General features: G+C 38.8%; 1 protein-coding gene across 1 annotated transcript in view; it reads left to right on the forward strand.

Moving 5' to 3' along the window:
• Positions 1–6083: 6083 nt before the first annotated feature.
• CCNI (cyclin I) overlaps positions 6084–21723 on the forward strand; it is a 29313-nt gene continuing 13673 nt past the window's right edge. Inside the window, exon 1 of the mRNA XM_006885337.1 lies at positions 6084–6158. Coding sequence (XP_006885399.1) covers positions 6084–6158 — 75 coding nt within the window. The remainder of the gene's footprint in view (positions 6159–21723) is intronic.

The following is a 21723-nucleotide window of genomic DNA, read 5'->3' on the forward strand; positions in this document are numbered from 1 at the left end:
AGGGTCGCTATGAGTCGTAAGTGACTCGACGGCACATAACAACAACAACAACATGCTTTATCTTAGACATATGCTTAAGAATAAAACTTGTTTTATCCTCATAATAGTGAAAATCAGAAGTGGTTTTCAGGTGTAATAATGGAATTATGCTTCATTTTTGGGAGTATTATAGAGGATAAAATTGTTGCATGGTCAACAATAATGATGTTGTTGGTTTTGGGTTTCACCAAGTATACTAAGACTCACATGTATCCTATTAACAATAGATCTGAACCTTGCCTATCCTGAACCACACCATCCTCACCACTATGTCACACTCAAGCCCACTGTAGTAGTCATTGTGTCAATGCACCTTATTGAAAGTCTTCCTCTCTTTTACTGATCCTGCACATTTCTCAGGATGAATTCTGTCTGTAAGGACTGGTTCCTCCTGAAAACATACCCACAATAAGTGAGATGAAGTTTCATCATTCTTGCCTTTAAGGAGTACATGGGTTATACTTCCTTCAAGACAGATTCATTTGTTCTTTTGTTCTATATGTTGTTCTGTGCCGTCGAGTCGTTTTCGACTCATAGCGACCCTATGCACAACAGCCCTAAACCCTGCTCTATCCTGCGCCATCCACACTGCCTCTGACACACCCATCCCGATTACCCCAGTCACCAAATCAATCCATTTCATAGAGGGTCTTCCACTCCTGTGCTGTCCCTCCACCCTCCCAAGCATGATGTCCCTCTCTAAGGACCCGTCCCTCCTGGCAACATGTCTAAAGTATGTCAGACGAAGCCCCAGAATCCTTGCCTCCAAGGAGTAGCTTGGTTTAATCCTCTCCAAGATGAATCTGTTTGTTTTCCTGGCAGTCCATGGTACATTGTTCTATATAGCTGTACAGTAATATGGAAAATGCTGTATAATGTGGAAAAAAGCAGGACACAACCCACTTCAAAACCCTTCAAGGGCCCCTCATTCACTATTTATTCTATGGAGTCTGCTCTCTGCTTTATGATCTTTATGATCTTCTCTGTACTTTCAATTTTGGGAGGTCCAGACACATAAGTTTCAGAGATTTTTTTCCCCAAAAAAAGTTTTAGTTTCCCCAAAAACAACAGCAAAGTTCAACAGAGCAGCAAACAATAAATGCTGGTATGGTTGTGGAGAGGTTGGAACCCTTATTCAGTGCTGGTGGAAGTATAAAATGGTGCAACCACTATAAAAGGTGGTTTGGCCTTCCAAAACGTTGGAAATAGAAATACCATTTGACCCAGCAATGCCCCTACTGGTAATATACCCTCAAGAAACCAGAACAATCATCCCAACAGATACATGCACACCCATGTCTATTGCTGTGTTATTTACAATAGCAAAGAGATGGAAGCAACCCAAGTGCCCATCAACAAATGAACGGATAGAAAAACTATGATATATTCACACAATAGAATACTATGCAGCACTAAAAAACAATGAACTTTTAAAACATTACACAACATGGGTAACTCTGGAGGACATTATGTTTAATGAAATATCTCAGTTACAAAAGGATAAATACTGCATAGCACCACTGTTATAAAACAAGTCTTACATGGGAGTTGGGAGGAAACTAGAATAAGAGTGGATAGATAATGAACATTGCATTGGAATAAGAGAAGGAAAGAACTGTTTAAAAGGAACATATGATTAGGCATTATGAACAACAATAGCTCAGAATAAGAGGTACATAGCAAAGAGGCCTGGGGGGATAGGGAGGAGGGAAGTAATTGTGCAGTAATATATTTTTAATAAATATTTTTTTAAAAGTGAACTGGGGAGGGGGAAGTGAGGGAGTAAAACATACAATAATAAAGAAATGAAAATCTAACCTTCTGTAAACTTTCATTAACATCACAATTTAAAAAAAAAATCAACTATGAGTATCATCTCACCCCTGTCAGAATAGCAAAATTTAACAGAACAGCAAGCAACAAATGCTGGCCAGGTTGTGGAGAAACTGGAACCATTATTCACTGTAGGTGGGAGTGTCAAAAGGTGCAACCACTGTGGAAGGCGTTATGGCACTTTCTCAAAAAGTTGCAAATAGAGATACCATTTGACCCAGAAATTCCACTACTGGGGAATATACCCCAAAGAGACCATAACTGACATCCTACCAGATATATGCACACCCATGTTTATCACGGCTTTGTTCACAATAGCAAGGAGTTGGAAACAACCCAAGTGCCCATCAACAAACAAATGGATAGAGAAGCTGTGGTATATTCACACAATGGAATACTATGCTGCATTGAAAAACAAGGAACTCATGCAATATTATTCAAAATGGGTGACCCTGGAGGACATTATGCTGAGTGAAGTAACTCAGTCACAAAAGGACAAATACTGCATGGTGTCACTATTGTAAAACAGGACTCACATGGGGGTTGGGGGAAGAATGAGAAAGATGGGTTCAATAATATATACTGCATTGAAACAGATGAGGGAGAAAACTGTTTAAGAGGGATATGGAATTAGGTATTTTTGTCATGACAAGAGTTCAGAGCAAAGGCTGTATAGTGGAATGGACCTGGGGGGAGGTATTGTAAAACATTGAAAGAATTTTTCTTTTACTTTTCCAAGAGGGAAGTGTACTGGGAGGGGAGAAAAGTGCAACAAGAATGAATGAATGGAAATCCAAAGTCTCTGTAAATGTTCTCTGAAATTAATAATAAATTTTAAAAAAAGAAATGTAAAAAAAAAAGAAAAAATTTCTTTAAAAAAATGCTTTTGTTTCAGGGTCCTTTTGCAGGCTGCTCCTCTACCTATTACTCTTTCCCAGCTACTTTGCCCAGTGGTTTTAAGTCTTATCTTAACGATCATTTCCTCAGAGAAGCCTTCTCTGATATCCCAAACTAGGATAGAGTTATAGTGTTTCCATAGCAGCTTGCAACTTTCCATCTTTACCTCGTTAGTAATCAAATATCAAGAACTCCTTACCAAAAAAATCCCCAAAACAGTACACTTCTTACAGACTCACTTTGTCATCTCTCTCATTCTCTTTCTCTCTCTAATTGCCAAATGATTGTGAACATTCACAATGATCTCCCTCCCCCACTGGATTTCTTTTTAACTTTTTTAAAATTATACTAGTTTATTTACAAAATTTGACTACATTGTTTTCCAGGATAGATTCTTCCAATTTCCCTCACACCCTCCTCTCATTAAATAGTACAACTCGGATGATTAATCTCCCTCCCCCTGCATATCCTCATTCCTCTGCTTCCACACACCCCCCTTCGATCCTTACACTCATTCTACAATAATGCTTATCCTCTCCAGTCCCACCCAAGTTCTGTGTAGTATTCCACTGTGTGAATGTACCAGAATTTCTTAATCCATTCAAATCAAAACCACAGTGAGGTACCATCTCACTCCAGTAACAGACAGCAAGTAATAAAAGTTGGAGAGGATGTAGCGAGAAAAGAACTCTTATACATTGTTGGGATTGTAAATGGTACAACCATTCTGGAAGGCAATTTGGCATTTCCTCAAGAAACTGAACATAGAAATTCCATATGATTTAGCTATTCCACTACTTGGAATATACCCTGGGAAAATGAGAACTGAGGCACAAACAGAGACTTGTACACCAATGTTCATAGCAGCATTATTATTCACCATCGCAGAACATGGAAACAGCCCAGATGTCCACCCACTAGGTTTCTGAAGCTGTAAATCACACAGGCCAAGCTTTCACTTTTTGGATTCTAATCATCTTTGAGTTAGCTGTGCATCTCCCTATGGACTATGCCACCAGAGTGAACTAGAAAAAATAGAGGATGTTAAAAAAAAAAAAAAAAAAGCAAAATTCCTACCATCTAAATAATTTTATCCCAGGGGGGGAAAATATAAAAGCAAATTACATATCGGGTAATTTTAGAGAGTGAATATTCGCTCAGTGATTATCCACTTAGAAAGCACTGTAAACTCTATGAACCAGAGTTACACTCTTTGATTGCAATGTAAACTCTCGATAACTTTGTGATCATTTTTCTTTGCTGCAGCTTAGTACTTAGTACCTGTTGAATATGCTAAAAAGATATTGTTTACTGTTAAAATTGACATAGAAAAGGTAGAAATGGGAAAACATAGAAGTGACTACTATGGGGGAAACTAAGAAAAGAGGGGATAAATAATGTACACTGCATAGAAACAGATGAGAGAACTTTTTAAAAGGGATATATGATTAGATATTATTTGCATGACAAGAGTACAGAATAAGAGCTGCATAGTAAAATGGACTGGGGGGTGTGTGTGTGTGCGCACATAACAATATTCTTTTTCCAAAGAGAAAAGCGAACGGGGGGAAGAGGGGACAGGGAGGAAAACGTGCAACAATGAATGAAAGAAAATCCAAGTTCTCTATAATCTTTCATTAAAGTATCAATTAAAAAATAATAATAAAAGAGACTACTTCTGTAAATGGTTGAGTCAGAAGTCTTTCGCCCCTTCCCAAAATTTTCTGTAATGCAGGGAATTTTTTTACGATTAAAAAAAGGAACAGAAAAAAATGTTACTGTAGGTGAGTAGAAGAAACCTAAGTAAAAGACATTACATATCTCCTTACACACTGCTTAAATAACCAGTGATAAAATTAACACTGAAGTACTCAGGCATGTTTGTTAAGTGGATAGAATTTCACGCGCATTAACAGGTTCCCAACGCTCAGCCGAATAATTTATGGTTCCAAATGAGGCCTTAAATACTCAAAAAGTTCATAAAACATACGATTCCCAACCCTCCACCCATTTTCCATTCCTTAAGTGCAGAGGGAGAGCTGGTAGTCTGTTGAATAAGGAGTTGTATTACCAGCACAAAAGCAAGGAGGGCGAATCCATCAGCTGCTCAGATAGGGACAAAGATGGGCAATATCCTCCTGCGATTTACAGCCTTGAAAAACAGCTGGAGAGTCGGCTATGAGTCAGCTCCCACTGACCAAATGGAACATAACAATGGTAACAAAGCACTTTAGAACGTAGAACGTTCCTCCATCCTTGGTGTAGCAGCGAAAAACCACTTACATGGCAAGGATAAGAAAAACTAAGTAAATTTTTCAGATCAACAAAAAGTGCAAGATCTTTACAGAATAATCAATCAGGTTGGGTTAAAAGTGGTTGTTAGCTCTGCGCTCTCCAAGTACCTGTCAAAAAGAACCCAACCCCCAAGCTTTGCGCTCGAACGCGTCTTTCTTCTGGGGCGCAGGCGCAGCGCACTCTCAGGCACTGCACGCCTCTTCCATGGAGCGGAGGAGGCGCTTACGTCATCTTGCCGTCAGCGAAGAACCCTTCCGCTCCTCCAAGGAAAACGAGTCCCTATACCTCTGGCTTTTCTTTGTTCACAGTACATATCCACTTTCCACCCAACCAATTCACAACAGCTTCTCCATCCTGTCTCCTACAGCTTGTATTCTTTCCAGACCTTTCTGTGCATTTGTTGGACGGTGAAAGCTGTCAACAGGAAAAGGGGGAGGGGAGGGGAAGAGACCGATTCTGTGTTGTTTACAAGGATTGAAAGAAGCTAAGAATCGGTCCGCGAAGGCGGAGCTGAGGCAGCCGGCACCTTTTTCTCCCTTTCCCTCCCTCCCTAGCCTTCCCTGCGAGCGGACGCGGCAGCGCCTCTGTCTCGCTTTTTCTTATTTTCTCCCCTTTTTCCCTTCTTTTTTTTTCTTCTTTTTCCCCCTCCCCCTTTTTCACCATTTCCCCTCGGAGGCGCATCCCCCGGGCAGGGGCAGAGCCGGTCTCCCCCTCCGCCTCTCCCCGGCCCCCGCCGCCCTATGGCGAGAGGGAGCCCCCTCCCCACCCGGGCACAAGCGGCGGCGGCGGCGGTTGGAGGAGTGGGACCGGCGGTGGCGGCGGCGGCCACAGGTTTGGGGTCATCATGGAACTAATTCGCTGACCGACCCACCACCCGCAGCCGTGCGTCCCGCTCGAGCCCCTGCGCCCGCGTCCCCCGACCCGGTTCCCCCTCTTCTCCCTCCTCAGTCGGCCCGGTCCTCGGCCCGCGCGCCCTTCCGCCGCGCGCAGAGGAAAATGAGGTGGTAACGGGCCCGCGGATGACCCCGCGTCACCACTGTGAAGCCTACAGCTCTGCCGGGGAGGAGGAGGAGGAGGAGGAAGAAGAGGAGAAGGTGAGAGTGGTGGGGGTGTACTGGACAAGCCTCGGGGCTGCGCGCTCTCCGCCTCTGCACCCCCTGGGCTGTGCCTCCCCCCATCCCGGCTGCTCCAGTGGTAGCTGCCGGGTTGGCGCGCGCCTGGGCAGCACCCCCGCCCCATTTCGTACTTCCCTGGGAAACCTTGGGGACAGACAGCCCCCTTGCCCCTCCTGCAGAAACAGGCCTGCACCTGCCCTGCTTGAAAACCCTCCTCTTGTGTCCCAGTCTTTTTGTTAACTTTTTTAATAGCAGCAGCATTTTACCTACTTTGGAGTCTCCGGCGTAGCCATCGGGAGCCTTTATAACGCACAGAGGCACTCCTTCCCCACCTTGAAACTTTTAAGGATCCCGCCGAAGCTACGGGAAGGAAGCTCATTTATGTTGCAGAGTGGAATAAGTGGCAGGGGGATGGGGTGAAACCTTTCCTTTTAGCGTTCCGAGAGAAGAACCTTACCCTGGGTTTGCATGGGTGGGGAAAGGTTATAGAAGGTGAAATTAGAGTTACTCCTGGTAATTGGTGGTTTTGCAGACAGTTTTGATAGGAGTTAAGATTCTTTGCAGTCCCGTCGGAACTGATTCATAGGGTCACCCTCTTCATAGGTGAATGAATCTTAATAGATCCATAGGTGACCCTCTTCCAGTGGGCTTTCAGAGGCAGTAAATCGCTCGGGAAGAGATTGTTCTTTCTACCACGGCTCATGGATTCGAGCTGTCGGAGAAGCAGAACCTTTAAATGCTCTTATTTTCTGACTAAGCCACTAGAGTTGGGGGAAGGTATTTATTTGCCGATAAAGGGATCAGACTGTGAAGGTCTTTTCCAAACTATTTAGATTCTTTCCTGACAGTGGGAGCCACTCAAGCAGGAGAGCATGAAGATGGATAGGTAAATAATAACTTGTTGAGTCATATTGCCCAGGTATTGTGCTGAGTGATTTACCACTCATTTAATCCTCATGACTTACTAAAGCTGGCGATCAACTCCCACTCTTCCTGTGAACTTTGCCCTATCCTGTGCCATCCCATCATCTCTTCTTTATAGCCCGTTGTTACAGTAATTGTGTTGATCGATCTTGTTAAGGGTCTTCCTTATTTTTTAATGGATGAGGAAGAATGAGTCTTTACAAGGTATATTTAGGTAACAATTAGAGCCCTATACTCAGAAATTCCACACTCCAGAATGAATTTGTTAAAAAAGAATAACTGTGTCAGGAAAAAAATAGAAATGGGGTGGTTAAGTAAACTAAGCATAGACCGGACTTCTGTTCTGTGTGTGGAAGGCTGATGGACTGTTGGAGCCCACGGCCTAGCAGAGCAGTTTTTTAAATGAATAGTCATGAAGTTCTTGGTAGAGAGTGTCTATCAAGCCCAGTAGAGTCCAAGTAGGTTAGGATGTTTGATGGAGATTAAAAGTTGATAGTGTGTGCACATTTTACTCTGGTGGATTTATGCTCTGGAAATGAAGAGTAAGTGCCTATTTCTTTACTTATAAAACAGGTTTGGACCCTGGGTAGTGCTAATGGTTAAGAACTCGAATGCTAATCAAGAAGCTGGCAGTTTTACATTTACCCAGAAGCCATTTGGATATAAGACCTGGTGATCTGTTTCTGGAAGATCACAGCCTTGCAAACCCAGTGAAGCAGTTCTGTCTGTATATATGGAATCATCATGCATTGGGATTGGCTCTGGCAACTAATCAGAACACAGTGGGCTCTATAATAATATCTACTCCATTGGGTTCTGTGGGAGTGAAATCATAGTACATAATAACTTCGGATAATATAGAGACAAGTAATAAACACTGTTTTTGCTTGTTAAACATTTAACAAATAGAGCAGTTACATGGAAAAATAGAATCATACTCCAGAACAGATCTCTAGTCTGCTTTTCAGTTTGCTTACTAAAATGTGTAATGGCTTGCATGTTAGCATAATGCTAGAAGCTATGCCATTGGTATTTAAAATACCAGCAATATCACAAATAATGGGCAAGTTAGAGTAAGACTGAGAAGAAGGACTTGGTGATCTCCTCTTGAAAAAATTAACAGGAAAAACCTTACACTGTCAGAACTTGGCACCGTGCTGGAAGATGTACCCACTAGGTTGGAAGGTCCTCAAAAATATAACCAGAGTGCTTGCTGTGGGAGCACATGTACTAAAATTGGAACAATACAGAGAAGATTAGCATGGTCCCTGTGCAAGGATAGCATGCAAATTCATGAAGCATTCCATATTTTTTAAGGAAATGGCAAAGATCTGATGTGAAAAACAATGTATATGAACTTTGTAAATAAACCAGTATAAAATAAAAATTTTTTTTTAAAAAAAAGACTGGAAAAGCTGTCTCCTTAAGAGTTGACTTTCCTGACATGAATAGACTAAAGCTTTCAGAATTTTGATTGCTACTGTCACATGACTCAAATGAAAAGTAGGAATTGCAAACATCCATTAATTGGAATATGGAATGCATGACTAGGAAAATTGGAAGTTGTTAAAAATTAAATGACATACTTGAAAATTGACATCAGAGGCGTTTATGAGCTGAAATAAACAGATGTTAGCCACTTTTAATTAGATAATTGCATAATCTCTGCTGAAAATGACAAATCATTATCAAGAAGAACATTTCAGGATCTGCTCTGAGATTGATGGAGTATATCCATACATCTCTAAAAAAGACTATTATTCAAACCTAAACACCAATCACGGATGATAAAGATGAAACAATTGAGGTTTTCTAACTTCTGCAGTCTAAAATGGATCAAACATGCAAGTGATAATTGTTGATCAAGATGCAGTGATAATTTTTGGTGATTGGAATATGAAAATTGGAAACAAAAACAGATTAGTAATTGGGAAGTATGGTCTTGGTTATAGAGATTACATGATAGATATTTTCCAAGACAATTTTAATTGGAAATAACCTCCCCCCTCAACAATATAAATGGGGACTATTTGCTTAAATTTTGCTGAATGGAATATACAGGAATTACATCATTGCATCTGTGGAAAGAAGTGATGGAGAAGCTCGGTATTAATAATCGGAACAAAGGCCAGAGGTCATTTGGGGAACAGACCATTAATTGCTCATATACAAATTTAAGTTGAAGCTAAAGAGATTGAAAACAAGTCTAGAAGAGCCACAGTATGACTTCAATGTAACACTCCAGAAGTTGACTATCAGTTGAGAGGCTTCAGCAAATACATGGCAGTGAAAGTGCTCCCTTTCTGTGTCAAGACATTTAGAAGACTGTTGTTTGGCCAGTTGACTTAAAGAGATCCATATCCATGCTCATTCCAAAGACAGGTTGTTCAACAGAATGCAGAACAAAATGATATCGTTAATGTCATAAACAAATGAAATTTTGCAGAAGAGAATTCCAAATGGTCACAGTAGGGCATCGAAGAGAAATTCAGGTCAGATTCTGAAGAGGATACAAGAGTATGGATGTTTGCTGACTTCAGATGGCTCTTGATGGAAAGCAGAGAATACCAGAAAGATCTTTTTTATGTTTTAAATGACTGTCCATTCAACTGTGTGGATAATAGCAGGCTATGGATAACATTTCAAAGAATGAGAATTCCAGAACACTTCTGTTCATCTGGAACCTATACATAGAGGCAGTGTTTGGAACAGTACATGGCAATCTTGCATGACTTAAAATCAGGCAAGGTATGCATCTAGTTTGTACCTTTCACCATACTTATTCAGTCTGCATGCTGAACAGATAATTCCAGGAATGATCTACATGAAGAATGCAACATCATAAAACAGCATGCAGTGTACAGAAAATACTACCTTCCTTGCTAAAATCAAAGAACACTTGAGATATTTATTGCTGAAGCTTAAAGACTGCAGCATTTAGTGTGAATTCAACTCATTGCTGACCCTTCACTGGGTTTCCAAGACTATAAGTTCTAGGGGAGGTGATGACACATCATTCTCTCACAAATCTGGTAGATTTGAACTGTCAGGCTCAGCCTTTGGATTAGTAGCTCCCTTCCATATGAATTGTATCTCAAGTAAAAATTCTCATACCTGAACCAGTAAACAGCAGTGTGATAAGTAGAAAAAAAGATTAAAATCAGTAATTTCATTTCCACAATCTACATCCAGAAAATCCATAAAATGGTATATTGCATTGGGCAAATCTGAAAAGTTTTCCTTAAAGTCTTAGTTTTTTTAAACTAGAAAGATAAAAGTGTCACTTTGAGGGCTGTGGTGTACTGGACCCAAGCCATGGTATTTTCAGTCCCTTTGTATGTATGGACACTAAAGGAGGAAGACTGAAGATGAAATATATAAAAAGATAAAATGTAACATGGCCAATCTCTGCTGACTTCACAAAGAACACTCCTATCAACAATATCCATAGTATAAAACTGACCCCTATGAGGTCAGACATGGCCCCCCAATTCTGCTGTCTCTAATTCTAATTACTGGGTCCTAGATGGTGTTGGAAATGACTACACAGTCTTTACAAGATTCCTGGTTTTTAACTCATGATTGTGGAGTTTATTAGGGACATATATTCGTTTCAAGCAGTTCTTTCCATCATCTGTTTCAACCCAGTATGCATTATTTATCCCCCCCCTTTTTTTTTTTCCCCCCCAACCCTGATGTCAGTCCTGCTTTACAACAGTGGCATTATCCAGTATTTGTAACTTTGTGATTGAGATATTTCACTCAGCATAATGTCCTCCAGGGTCACTCATTTTGTGTAGTATTTAATGAGTTCCTTGTTTTTCAGTGCAGCCGAGTATTCCATTGTGTGAATATACTACAGGTTCTCTATCCATTCGTTTGTTGATGGTTACTTGGGTTGTTTCCAACTCTTTGCTATTGTGAACAAAGCCACAATAAACATGGGTGTGCATATATCTGCTTGCTTGTCTGGGTCAAATGGTATTTTTAATTCCAACTTTTTAAGAGAGTGCTAAACATGGTGTGCATATATCTGCTTGGGTGGCAGTTCTGGCTTCTTTAGGGTATATTCCCAGTAGTGGAATTGCTGGGTCAAACGGTATTTCTATTTCTAACTTTGCGAGAAAGCGCCACAAACAAAGCTACCTGGTGTGGGAAGCACACACTCTCTCTTAGCCTAGTCTCACAGCTGTTGATAATTTGCAAGACTGTGTCTACAGTTAAGGTAGTTAGAGATCAGAGGGGGCTGACTAAAAAAGCTAATACCACAATATGAAATATTATTTGTATGAAAATAATATTTAGAGTTCAACTGAGTAGAAAATTTATTTTGGAAATTTTAATATCTCCATTTCCTTCAGAATTTTGGAAACTTTGTCCATTTGTTATACAGCATCCCAGGGTTAGTGGGATGAGAATTCATTCTGGTGCCCCCTCTTTTCTGTTTGACCTGGTTTTTTGTTTTATTTGTGTAATTTTTTTCCTTTCCCTGGGAGCTTTTTAATGTACTTTTTAAGCTGCTTCTCCATGGTCTCTTATACTAGAATTATGTGTCTTAATTAGGTATTGTAATTTGTTAAGCTAAATGTTTTCTTCTGATAATTTGAGAGGGAAATAACTTTTTCTTCCTTTCTGGATTTGAAGGGAGAAGGGTAGTAGGTTATTTACTAAATGATTTTCCTTTTATTAATGTTCTGTTTTTTGAAGTCAGATTAGTTCAGGTATATTGAATTATTTTAAAGAGCTGTAAAATTCTATAGTACTTCATAATGCTCTTATTTTTATTAATTGCTTAATGAGTAACAACATACTTTTATATGTGCATGTATATAAATATAATGCTAAAATTATTCTGTAATTAAAGAGGATAGTATTATGTTTCATTTTACAGGTAGATACATCAAACTGGGTGACAGGCAGATCCAAAGGATATCATGAAGTTTCCAGGACCTTTGGAGAATCAGAGATTGTCTTTTCTATTAGAAAAGGCAATCTCTAGAGAAGCCCAGATGTGGAAGGTGAATGTGCCCAAAATGCCTACAAATCAGGTAATAATTTTTCTTTTCACCCAAGATGAATTTTGTTAATAAGATGTATGTTGTTGTGCACTGTGAAGTTGCAAACGACTTGTAGCTGGCCGTCCAGAAGGTTTTCAGAGATAGTAAATCAAACGAGAAGATTGCCTGTTTTTCTCTCATGAGAAATATGTATACTTTAGCCAAATACAGTAAGTAATCCTGACACGTACTTTTGAGAAATAATGCATTATTAAAGCATTTAAAAAACACAACAAAACAAACAGAACAAAAACCCTACAGGCAGTTCTGGATTACTACTGAAGCATTAAACTTTTAATTAATTTCATTCTCAAACAAGACAAATGTTAGCTACTTTTGTCTCTTGCTGCTCTCTGAATTTATAAAGGCTATTTCCTTCTAGTTTAATATTAACAGTAGTAAGCTTTAGCTCTAGATTAAGTATTTCGTTTTGGGGACTGAATATCTTTGTATCATTGTCTTTAGTGAACAAACATTTGCTCTGCCATTCATTAGTATTTATGAGGGGCTTGCATTAAGTAGTACTAAGGTAACATTACTATGGTGATGTCAAACGAAACTTTTTGAGAGGCTCATCTCTGGGTTATTGTTGACTGTATATCTTTTCTCTTAGAGATCTCTGTATTTATCGTAAAGTTTTTGTAACTTAATTATGATGCTTATCCCCTCTAAAACTTGGTCTATTTCCTTCTATCCATAGTTCCTCATATAAAATGTGGCCAGAAAAGTTTTTATGTAAAAACATGAATGAATACCTAAGTCTTTCCACTGTTGCTTTAGTTTATTCATTGCTCATAGATTATTGAAATTTCTATGTTCTGCCCGACTTTTGATATTTTCTACAAGCTGAAGAGATATATTTTGCATTGATATTACCATTATGAGAGTAATTTAAATTCCAGCTGATGTAGATGAATACCTTCTATGTTAGCATTTATGTGTGCTAATTAAATAGTGTCCCATTTAATGGACGAGATACCTAGACAGTAGTTGAATGTTAATAGTCTGTTTAAGAGTTTAGCAGGAAGAAGTGGTGACAGTGGGTGCATTCTCAAATCGAAGGTTCTCAGTTTGTTTCTATTGTGTATAGTGTTTGCTGATTTTTCATGTTACTTTGTTAGATGCTGTAATGTCAGCTCTAATTTGTAGAAGGAAGAAACACCTGATTCTGCACCATCCTCACATTCACCACTGTACTTGAGCCCATTGTTGCAGACTCTGTTAGTACAGGTTGTCGAGGCTCTTCTTTTCTACTGACCCTCTACATTACCAAGTATGATGTCTTTTTTTTTTTTTAAAAAAAGTTTTATTTTTCATTTATTAAAAGATCTTGAAAATATTTCTTCCCTTTTTATTGTGGTTTGAGTGAAAGTTTCCAGAGCTAATTGATTTTCCATTTAATATTTTGTTTATATAAATTTTGTTTTATAATACTCAGAAGGTAACCACCTTTTTTTCACTTCCTCCCTGTGACTCTTGTTTCTATTTATTTATTCATTCTATTTTACTCCCTTTCTGCCTTCTGAGATTTATCCTTTAGCAAATACTACCATTTTGATCATATGTAGTTAATTTTTCTAAAGAGTGAGTGTCTCCCTGGATTTATTATTCACCTTACAGACCTGTATTGTTTGGCTGAAAAGTTGGGCCACAGTTGAATTTTTTGAGTTGAAAGGTGACTATGTTTCACATCTTCAGTAGTTCCTTAAGGACCCGTATGTTTGAGTATTCTTTAGTATTCTTTTGTTGTGGTTTTTGTTTGTCTTCTTGCAGTTCTTTTTTGTTTGTTTAATTTTATGCTGGTTTACCTACAAAAGTTTATATACATTGCCCGTCGTCTCACATCAGATCCCTTCACATGCTCCAACCCTCCCACCACAATCATATATTGTTTTGGTTTTGAGTTTTGTTCTGTTTTGTTGTCCAATGTGCCCTGTTGGTATGATGTATAACATGCTGGAATAGTCTCTAAAAGGTTGACAGTTTGGATCCACCATCTGCTCCATTGAGGTATCTCCTGTAAAGATTTACAGCCTCAGAAACTCAATAGACGGTTGCTGTGAGTTGGGCAGCCACAACAACTTGATGACAGTGAGTTTTGAAGTTATTTTTTTGGTCAGCTGAGGATAATAGCTAATGTGTAAATGAAGGGGAAGATGCTGTAGGTACTTGAACTGCTTGCTATGGGATGCTTCTGCTTTGTGCATCTTAGATTTCATGTTTTCCTGCTGTTCTTGGAGACTGATTTTCTACTTTTTAACCATAATTATCTGCCTTCCTGATTCTTGACAGAAGAGAAGCATATTCTTGTCCTTAAACTGTAAATGATTTTTTTCCCTAGCCAATTTTTTTTTAAGTGCTGGAGAAATATTAAGCTTCATTTTATGTACCTTTCTTTGTATTTCCTATTCTTCTTTCTCTTTCCCCTTCCTAAGCCCTACTGTGAGATCCTTTCCTCACAGAATTCTCCTTTAATTTGCATCTTCTGCCTCTCAACTTGAGGCTGATGACTTAGTGGTAAGAACTTCTCTGCCAACCCAAACATAGAAAATTCGAACCCACCAGCTGCTCTGTGAGAGAAAGATGGGCAGTCACCTTTCTTGCGTTTTACTGCCTATTGGAGGTTCAGCTGTGAGTTAGTTCTTACTCAGAGGTACACAACAACAGAATGAGCCTCCCACCCCCACCCCGGTTCCCCTCCCCCAACTTCATGGAAGTTAAATGCAAAAAAGTCAAACCCAGCAGTCATTCTGTGGGAGGAAAAGTGTGGAAATCTACTTCCTAAAGATTACAAACAAAAAAACCCCAACTACTTCAACCACCTTAAGCTCATAGCAGCTTTAAATGTTGCACTGCTCCATAAGATTTCTAAGGCTATAATCTTTACAGAACTAGACAGCATTATTTTTCTTTCTCCTTGAAGTGACCGGTGGGTATGAATCACCAGCCATTCTGTTAGCAGCCAAGTTCTTAAGCACTACGTGTCCAGGACTTCTCTTCCTAAGAATCACATCCTTGAAAAATGTGGGACAGTTACACTTGGTCCTTTAGGGTTATTGAGTCAGAAGTTGTCCTGATGGAGGTAAGTTTGGTTTCAGGGGATTTTTTTTTGCCCTCAGTGTAGGAGAACGAATGTATTCTCATAACATTCTTAACTTCTGTAGAATATATTTACTGTTGTTGAGTTGACTGCAACTCATAGCTATCCTATGAACAATGGATCTGAATTTTGCCATACCCTAAGCCATCCAGACCATCTCTGACATACTCAAGCTCAGTGTTAATAGTTATTGTATTTATCCATCTTGTCAAAGTTCTTCCTCTCTTTTGCTGACCCTCCACACGTTTTTAAGCATGATTTCCCTTCCCAAGGACTAGCTCCTAACAACATGCCTGAAGTATATGAGATAAAGTTTACCTATTCTTGACTCCAAGGAACACCCTGGCTGCATCTTTCCTAAGACATGTTTTGTTTGCCCTATTGGCAGTCCATGGAATATTCAGCAGTCTTCTCCAATATCACAACTCAAAGGTGTAGATTTCTTTTTCTGTCATACTTAACTCATTGTCCAACTTTAAGCTGTATATCAAGTAACTGAAAAGGTAATTTGTGCCAGGTACACCTTAGTCTTCAAAATGCTATCATTGCTTTTAAAGTTTAGAGAGAGCCTTGACAGCAGACTTTCCCAGTGCAGTACAGCTTTGATTTTTTTGGCTGCTGGTGCCAAGAGTGTGGATCATTCAAGATGAAATAATTGGCAATTTCTCTCTTCTTTGTCTATCATGATGTTTCCTCTTGGCCTAGTGGTGAGGGTTTTTATGTTGAGATACAACCATATTGAAGGGTGCATTAAATGTTTCATGTTCTCTCTTTGAGCAAGCAAGGTTGTGTCAACTGCTTAATGCAGGTGATTGAGTCGTCTTCAGATTCTGTTGCTGCTGCATTCTTCTTTACAAAGTGCAGCTTCTCAAATGTATTTATCATAATGCTGTTTATTTGTTGTTGTCATTCTGTACATCAAGTCAGAATTGACTTATAGGTGACCCTTTAGAATATTTTCAGAGCAGTAAATCCCATGGGAAGAGATTGCCCATCTTTACCGAGCAGCTGGAGAATTCAAACCACATTCTTCTGGGTTGGCAGCACAACTCCTCACCACTAGGCCACCAGAATTCCCTACTTTTTGTTTAGGAGGTAGCTATGATCTAGACTAATGATAGGAAAGGAAGAACCTAAGTTGCATCAAAGGCACTGGCAAAAAACAAAAAGGCTCTAGGAATTGATGGAATACAAATTGAGATGTTTCAACAAATAGATGCACTGCTGGATGTACTTACTCACCTATGCCAAAACATTTGAAATTCAACTAGCTGCACGGCCAGCTGACTGAAAGAAATCCGTATTTGTAGCCATTCCGAAGAAAAGTGATCCAACAGAATGCAGAAATTATAGAACAATATAATTAATAATTATTAGAGTTACGGAATAATTTCATTAACACTACCCCAAATTAAAATCTTATTCAAGATAATTGAGAAACACCTGGAGCAGTGCTTCTGTAGGGAACTGTTAGAAATCCAAGCTGGATTTAGAAGAGGTCATAGAATTAGGGGGGTATCATTGTTGATGTCAGATGGCTCTTGACTGAAAGCCCAGAATATCAGGAAGATATTTGTGTTTTACTGACAAAGGCATTCAAACATGTGGATCATAACAAATTACAGATAACATTATGAAGAATGAGAATTCACCGGTAACATGGCTGTTACCCAAAAGATAAGTGATTCAAATTCACCAGCCACAAGAGAAAACGAGACGCTCTGTGCTGGTAAAGATTTACAGCCTTGGAAACCCTAGGGGGAAGTTACACTCTATCTTCTGGCGTTCATACAATTCAAAATTGACTGAATGACTGTTAAAGGCAATGTTTCTCTTAAGTTCAAATCCACAAGTAGCTCTTGAGAGAAAGATAGGTAATCTCCTCCCATGCAGTTAACAGCCTCCAAAAAATCATTGCAAGGTGAGCTGTGAATTGATTCCAACTTGATCGCAATAGGAGGGTTTTTAAATTGTTAATTTTAGCTAGTGATTATAGTGCTAATCATGCAGGAATGAGTCCTTGACTCTATAAGGGGTATTAAAGTTCAAAATGCTGTCATCATCTCTTTCATAATTTAAATTAGTTTAATATGAAAAACATTTTTATGTAGTAAAATTGTGCAAATTTTATGTTATAGTTAGATAATCCAGTGTTTGAGAAACAAGGAGAAAACATTTGAAACTAATGAATTTGCATGCCACAGGTTAGTTATTGTACATAAGGGTAATCTCCACATTAACTTGCTCCTGTTATAAACATATAACACATATGTCTACCTTTTGTGATATTTTTTACAGCTAATAAGTATGTTTGTATTATTTAATGTCTGATATCAAATGAGGTCATTTCATGTTTATCTGTCCTTTGAGAATGGTTTCTTCTCCCACATCCTTGTGAATCTTTAACCTGCAGATGGTTACTGGTGGTGTTCTCATTACTACGCTAGATCATTATTCCAGTCAGCTCCCTAAAAGTCTTCTCCAGCTTCATCACATTATATTCATCTTCTCATTGTGTGAATATATTTCATCATTAATTTGTTTTGTTACCTGTCTTAGCTTGACTGTACCTTTGTTTTGGCATTTTATATAACGGTTTATTTTGGTAGAAATTTACGTTTTCTTGAACACTAACCAATCTCTAGAAATTTTGTGGGTGCAGCCCAAATAACACAATTGTTAATCAAAAGGTCAGTAGTTTGAACCTGGTAGCCACTTTGCAGGAGAAAGATGGGCTAGGCAGTCTATTTCTATAAAGTTGTACAGTTCTGTTAGGTCTTGAAGGCTCACTGTGAGTCAAGATCAACGGTGGGTCTAGGACTCCATGTTAAATACAGCCCCAGGACTCCATGGAAATACACTCTACAAAAAACTCATTATCTTCCAGTCATAGCCAACTCATAGCAGACCCTTTTGCCACTGTGTTTCTGAGATTGGAAATACCACTGGAGGAAATTGCCCATGTTTATCCTGCAAAGCCATTTGTAAATTTGAACCTCTAGAGAGGTGTGACCTTTGATTAACAGAGCAACTTCCTGTGGACTAGACTACCAGTTCTTGGAAATGCAAGAACTTCCTCACAGCTGCTTGACCCTGGTCCAAGCTGCAGGGCTGTGTCTGCTTCCTGTTCCAGACCCTTTGTGACAGGAAGACCCAAGTCCTGATTTAACTTGTTTCCTCTGTTGTATTGGATAAATTTATCCACCCATTGCCATCTAGTCAGAACTGACTCATTGCTGACCCTTCAACAGGTTTTCAGAGTCTGTAAATCACATGGGAGGAAATTGCCCATCTTTTCCCTGCTCAATTGCTAGTGGATTCATCTCAAGCCTTTGGGTTGTTATTGCCGCTCCTTTCCCACTGCTCTACTAGAGCTCCCTGAAGTTAAAATTACTGTCTCTGAGTATGAACCAACTCATAGCTGATCCCCTTCTGATTTCTGAAGGTGTAAATCACATGAGAGGAGCTTGTCCGTCTTTGTCTGGCAGATTTGAATGGCCAGAGTTGTGGCTTTTAGATTAACAGTGTGACTCTACAGACAGAGCCACCAGAACTACGTATAGGACAAAAGCAGAGATTAAAAAAAATCCCGATACTCTATACTCAGAGTCCATCAAGCCCATAACCTCAGTTCTATAGATTGCTGTTTTTTTGTTTCCTGTTTGAGTCTTAAATTGTTTCACTTCATTTTCATGTTCACTTCATTAGAGCAAATCATCTGTGACTCATAGTGACCCTCTGAACAATACCCTGCTCTGTCCTGTACCATCCTCAAAATTCCTAGCACACCTCAGCTCATTGGTATAGTCATTGTGTCAGTCCATCTTGTTAAGGGTCATCTTTTATACTGACCCTCCATCTTTCCAAGTATGATGAAACAATATGCCTCCTAACAACATGCCTGAAGTATGTGAGACAGAGTTTCACTATCCTCGCCTTCAAGGAACAACCTGGTTACCCTTTCTCCAGGACAGACCTCTTTGTTCTCTTGGCACTCCATGGTATGTATATTCATTGTTCGGTCTCCAACACGACAATTCAAAGGCATCAGTTACTCTTCTGTCATCCTTAATAATTATCCACCTTCCTGATGAATAGCAGGTAATTGAAAAGAGCATGACTTGGATCTGGTGCTTCTTAGTCTTCAAACTGATAGCATTACCCTTTAGTACTCTGGAGAGGTCTCTGACAGCAGACTTTCCCAACATATTACATCTTTTACATCTTTTGATTTCCTGACGCTGGCACCAAAGGTGTTGATTGTGGATCTAGGTAAGGTGAAATTATTGCCAATTTCAACCTTTTCTCTATCATGATGTTGCCTACAGCCCTATGGTGAGGATTTTTTAGGATGGTTGTGACTTTTGAAATTTTACTTTTTTAAGATCATTTATGTTTGGGGCTAAAGTTACATAAGCTGCTTTACAGTATGAGCTTTTACAATTCATTTATATATTACATTGGTGGTTGTTAAGTGCTGTCGAGTCATAGGTGACTCTGAAAGACTTGGACACTTGTATAATTTTTGTTGTTTCTCCAGATTACATAGGTAGTTGCTATCTTTTCTTTAAAGGTAACTGATTATTTCTAGAGATATTAAAATAGTTTATATCTCATTGCCTTATTTAAACAATAAAACTCCAGTTCATTTATTACTAACAACTTGAATTATTACCAGAGTCTTTTAAAGTGTTCACATCTTTGTCTTGTACCAAATGAGTAGTTATGTCTTTTCCAGGTCTTTAAAAGCTTAAAATGAGAAATTGACACACTTTAATGGAATAATGACTAAGTGCTTTTGCTCTTTAGTTTTGTTGCCACAATTCTTCAGGTGCCCCCATACCCCCCCCCCCAAATATGGTGTTTCTGTTATGTTTCCTAGTTTATTTCATACTGCCTGGAATCTTAAAAAATCACAGGCTACTTTGGAAGCAGGAGTGACATCCCCTTTCTAAACCACGTGCATATGGAAATTCTATGATCTTGGAAAAACGATGATAGAGAAAGACTTCAGGTCTTTTGTTCATTGGGTTGCAATCAACAACAACTATCCAGTATACAAAAACTGATCTATTCTCCTAGGGCAACACAGGAAGATTATTGATGAATAGGGAAAGGAAGTTGAATGTTTATCATGGCTTCCATGAACAACTGCTTCCTTTTCCAGAAGAACTGATGATGCCCAGCAGTCATTACTGATAATTATGATCAAGGATTTTATAGAAAACAATGAAGGGAATCAGACCAAAGGAAATGTAGAATAGAACTTTAAATTCTTAAAGTATTTCTGAATCTCTGGAGGTTGGACGAGCCCCTAAATCTATTGCCCTCAGTTAATCTTTAAACCAAAAGTAACCCCTAAAGTCATCTTAAAACCAAACAACAGTTTACCTGAACAAATAAAGGATGTATACATTGAGCTTTGCTCTTTTAAGATCCATTCATGTGGGATCAAACTGACAACAACTTGAACAATTAGAAACTTTGGGGGTAGTGAATTTTTCTATTAATGGGGGAGAAATTACTCTGTAAAGGAGAGCTATTCTTGTTACATAAAAAAAGTAATCACTATCATTGAAGTTAAATTTATATGTGTTCTGAATAGCAAAAATAAATTCTATTTAAAAACAACTAATGCTTCATCTACAGATGTTAAATAGATCCTTACCAGTTCAGTTTCTGCCAGGTCATTGTCACTATTGCTTTAAAGTATGTGTCTTCTAAAATTAAGTCTATACTCAAAAGTTAATAAGTGGAAAGGTGAAAACAGCTGCTTTGTTTGTGATATGATGTTTCCAGATACTAATTCAGTTTAGGTTAAAAACCACCCACCCCTGCATTATTATTAATTTTTTTTTTTTCATCAAATTAAACTGTAAGGCTATAAGAGTAGCAAAGCAGAGATTGTGAGGATGGTGCAGGAATCATGTGCTGTTTCAGCCTGTTGTACATAGTGTGACAGTGAGAGTGAATCAGAATTGACTTCCTGGCACCTAACGATGAGAACAATCCATCTGATAGTTACCTCTGATAGTTTTGATTTATTATTGATAGTGTTTAATGGACCGTCATTCTAATTTCCTTAAACTCCTGTTAAGTCCGCTGTGACTTGGCAGCCTTCAGTCTGATTTCTGAGACTGTAAATCATAATGGGAAGGGACTGCCATTATGAAGGACTGAATCTCCTAAGGAGTTGCTGGTAGATTTTAACTGCCAGAGACTTAGGGCGTTGGGCTAACACCACAACTTGCTAGAGACTACATATATTAGAGCTCCCTCTCAGTTCTCAGAGTACATTTATATTTCTTAGGATAAATTAATAGCCATCTGCTGCCTCAGAAAGAATTTCACTGTATGTTCTTATGCTCAACAAATGTGAAAATTTAATTCCAGAATTACTATTTAAAAATAAGTTTGTTGTTGTTGTTGTTATGTGCCGTCGAGTCGCCTGCGACTCATAGCG

The sequence above is a fragment of the Elephantulus edwardii genome, unplaced genomic scaffold, assembly GCF_000299155.1.
Source record: "Elephantulus edwardii isolate Elephantulus edwardi_28Jun2011 unplaced genomic scaffold, EleEdw1.0 scaffold00042, whole genome shotgun sequence".
NCBI lineage: Eukaryota > Metazoa > Chordata > Mammalia > Macroscelidea > Macroscelididae > Elephantulus > Elephantulus edwardii.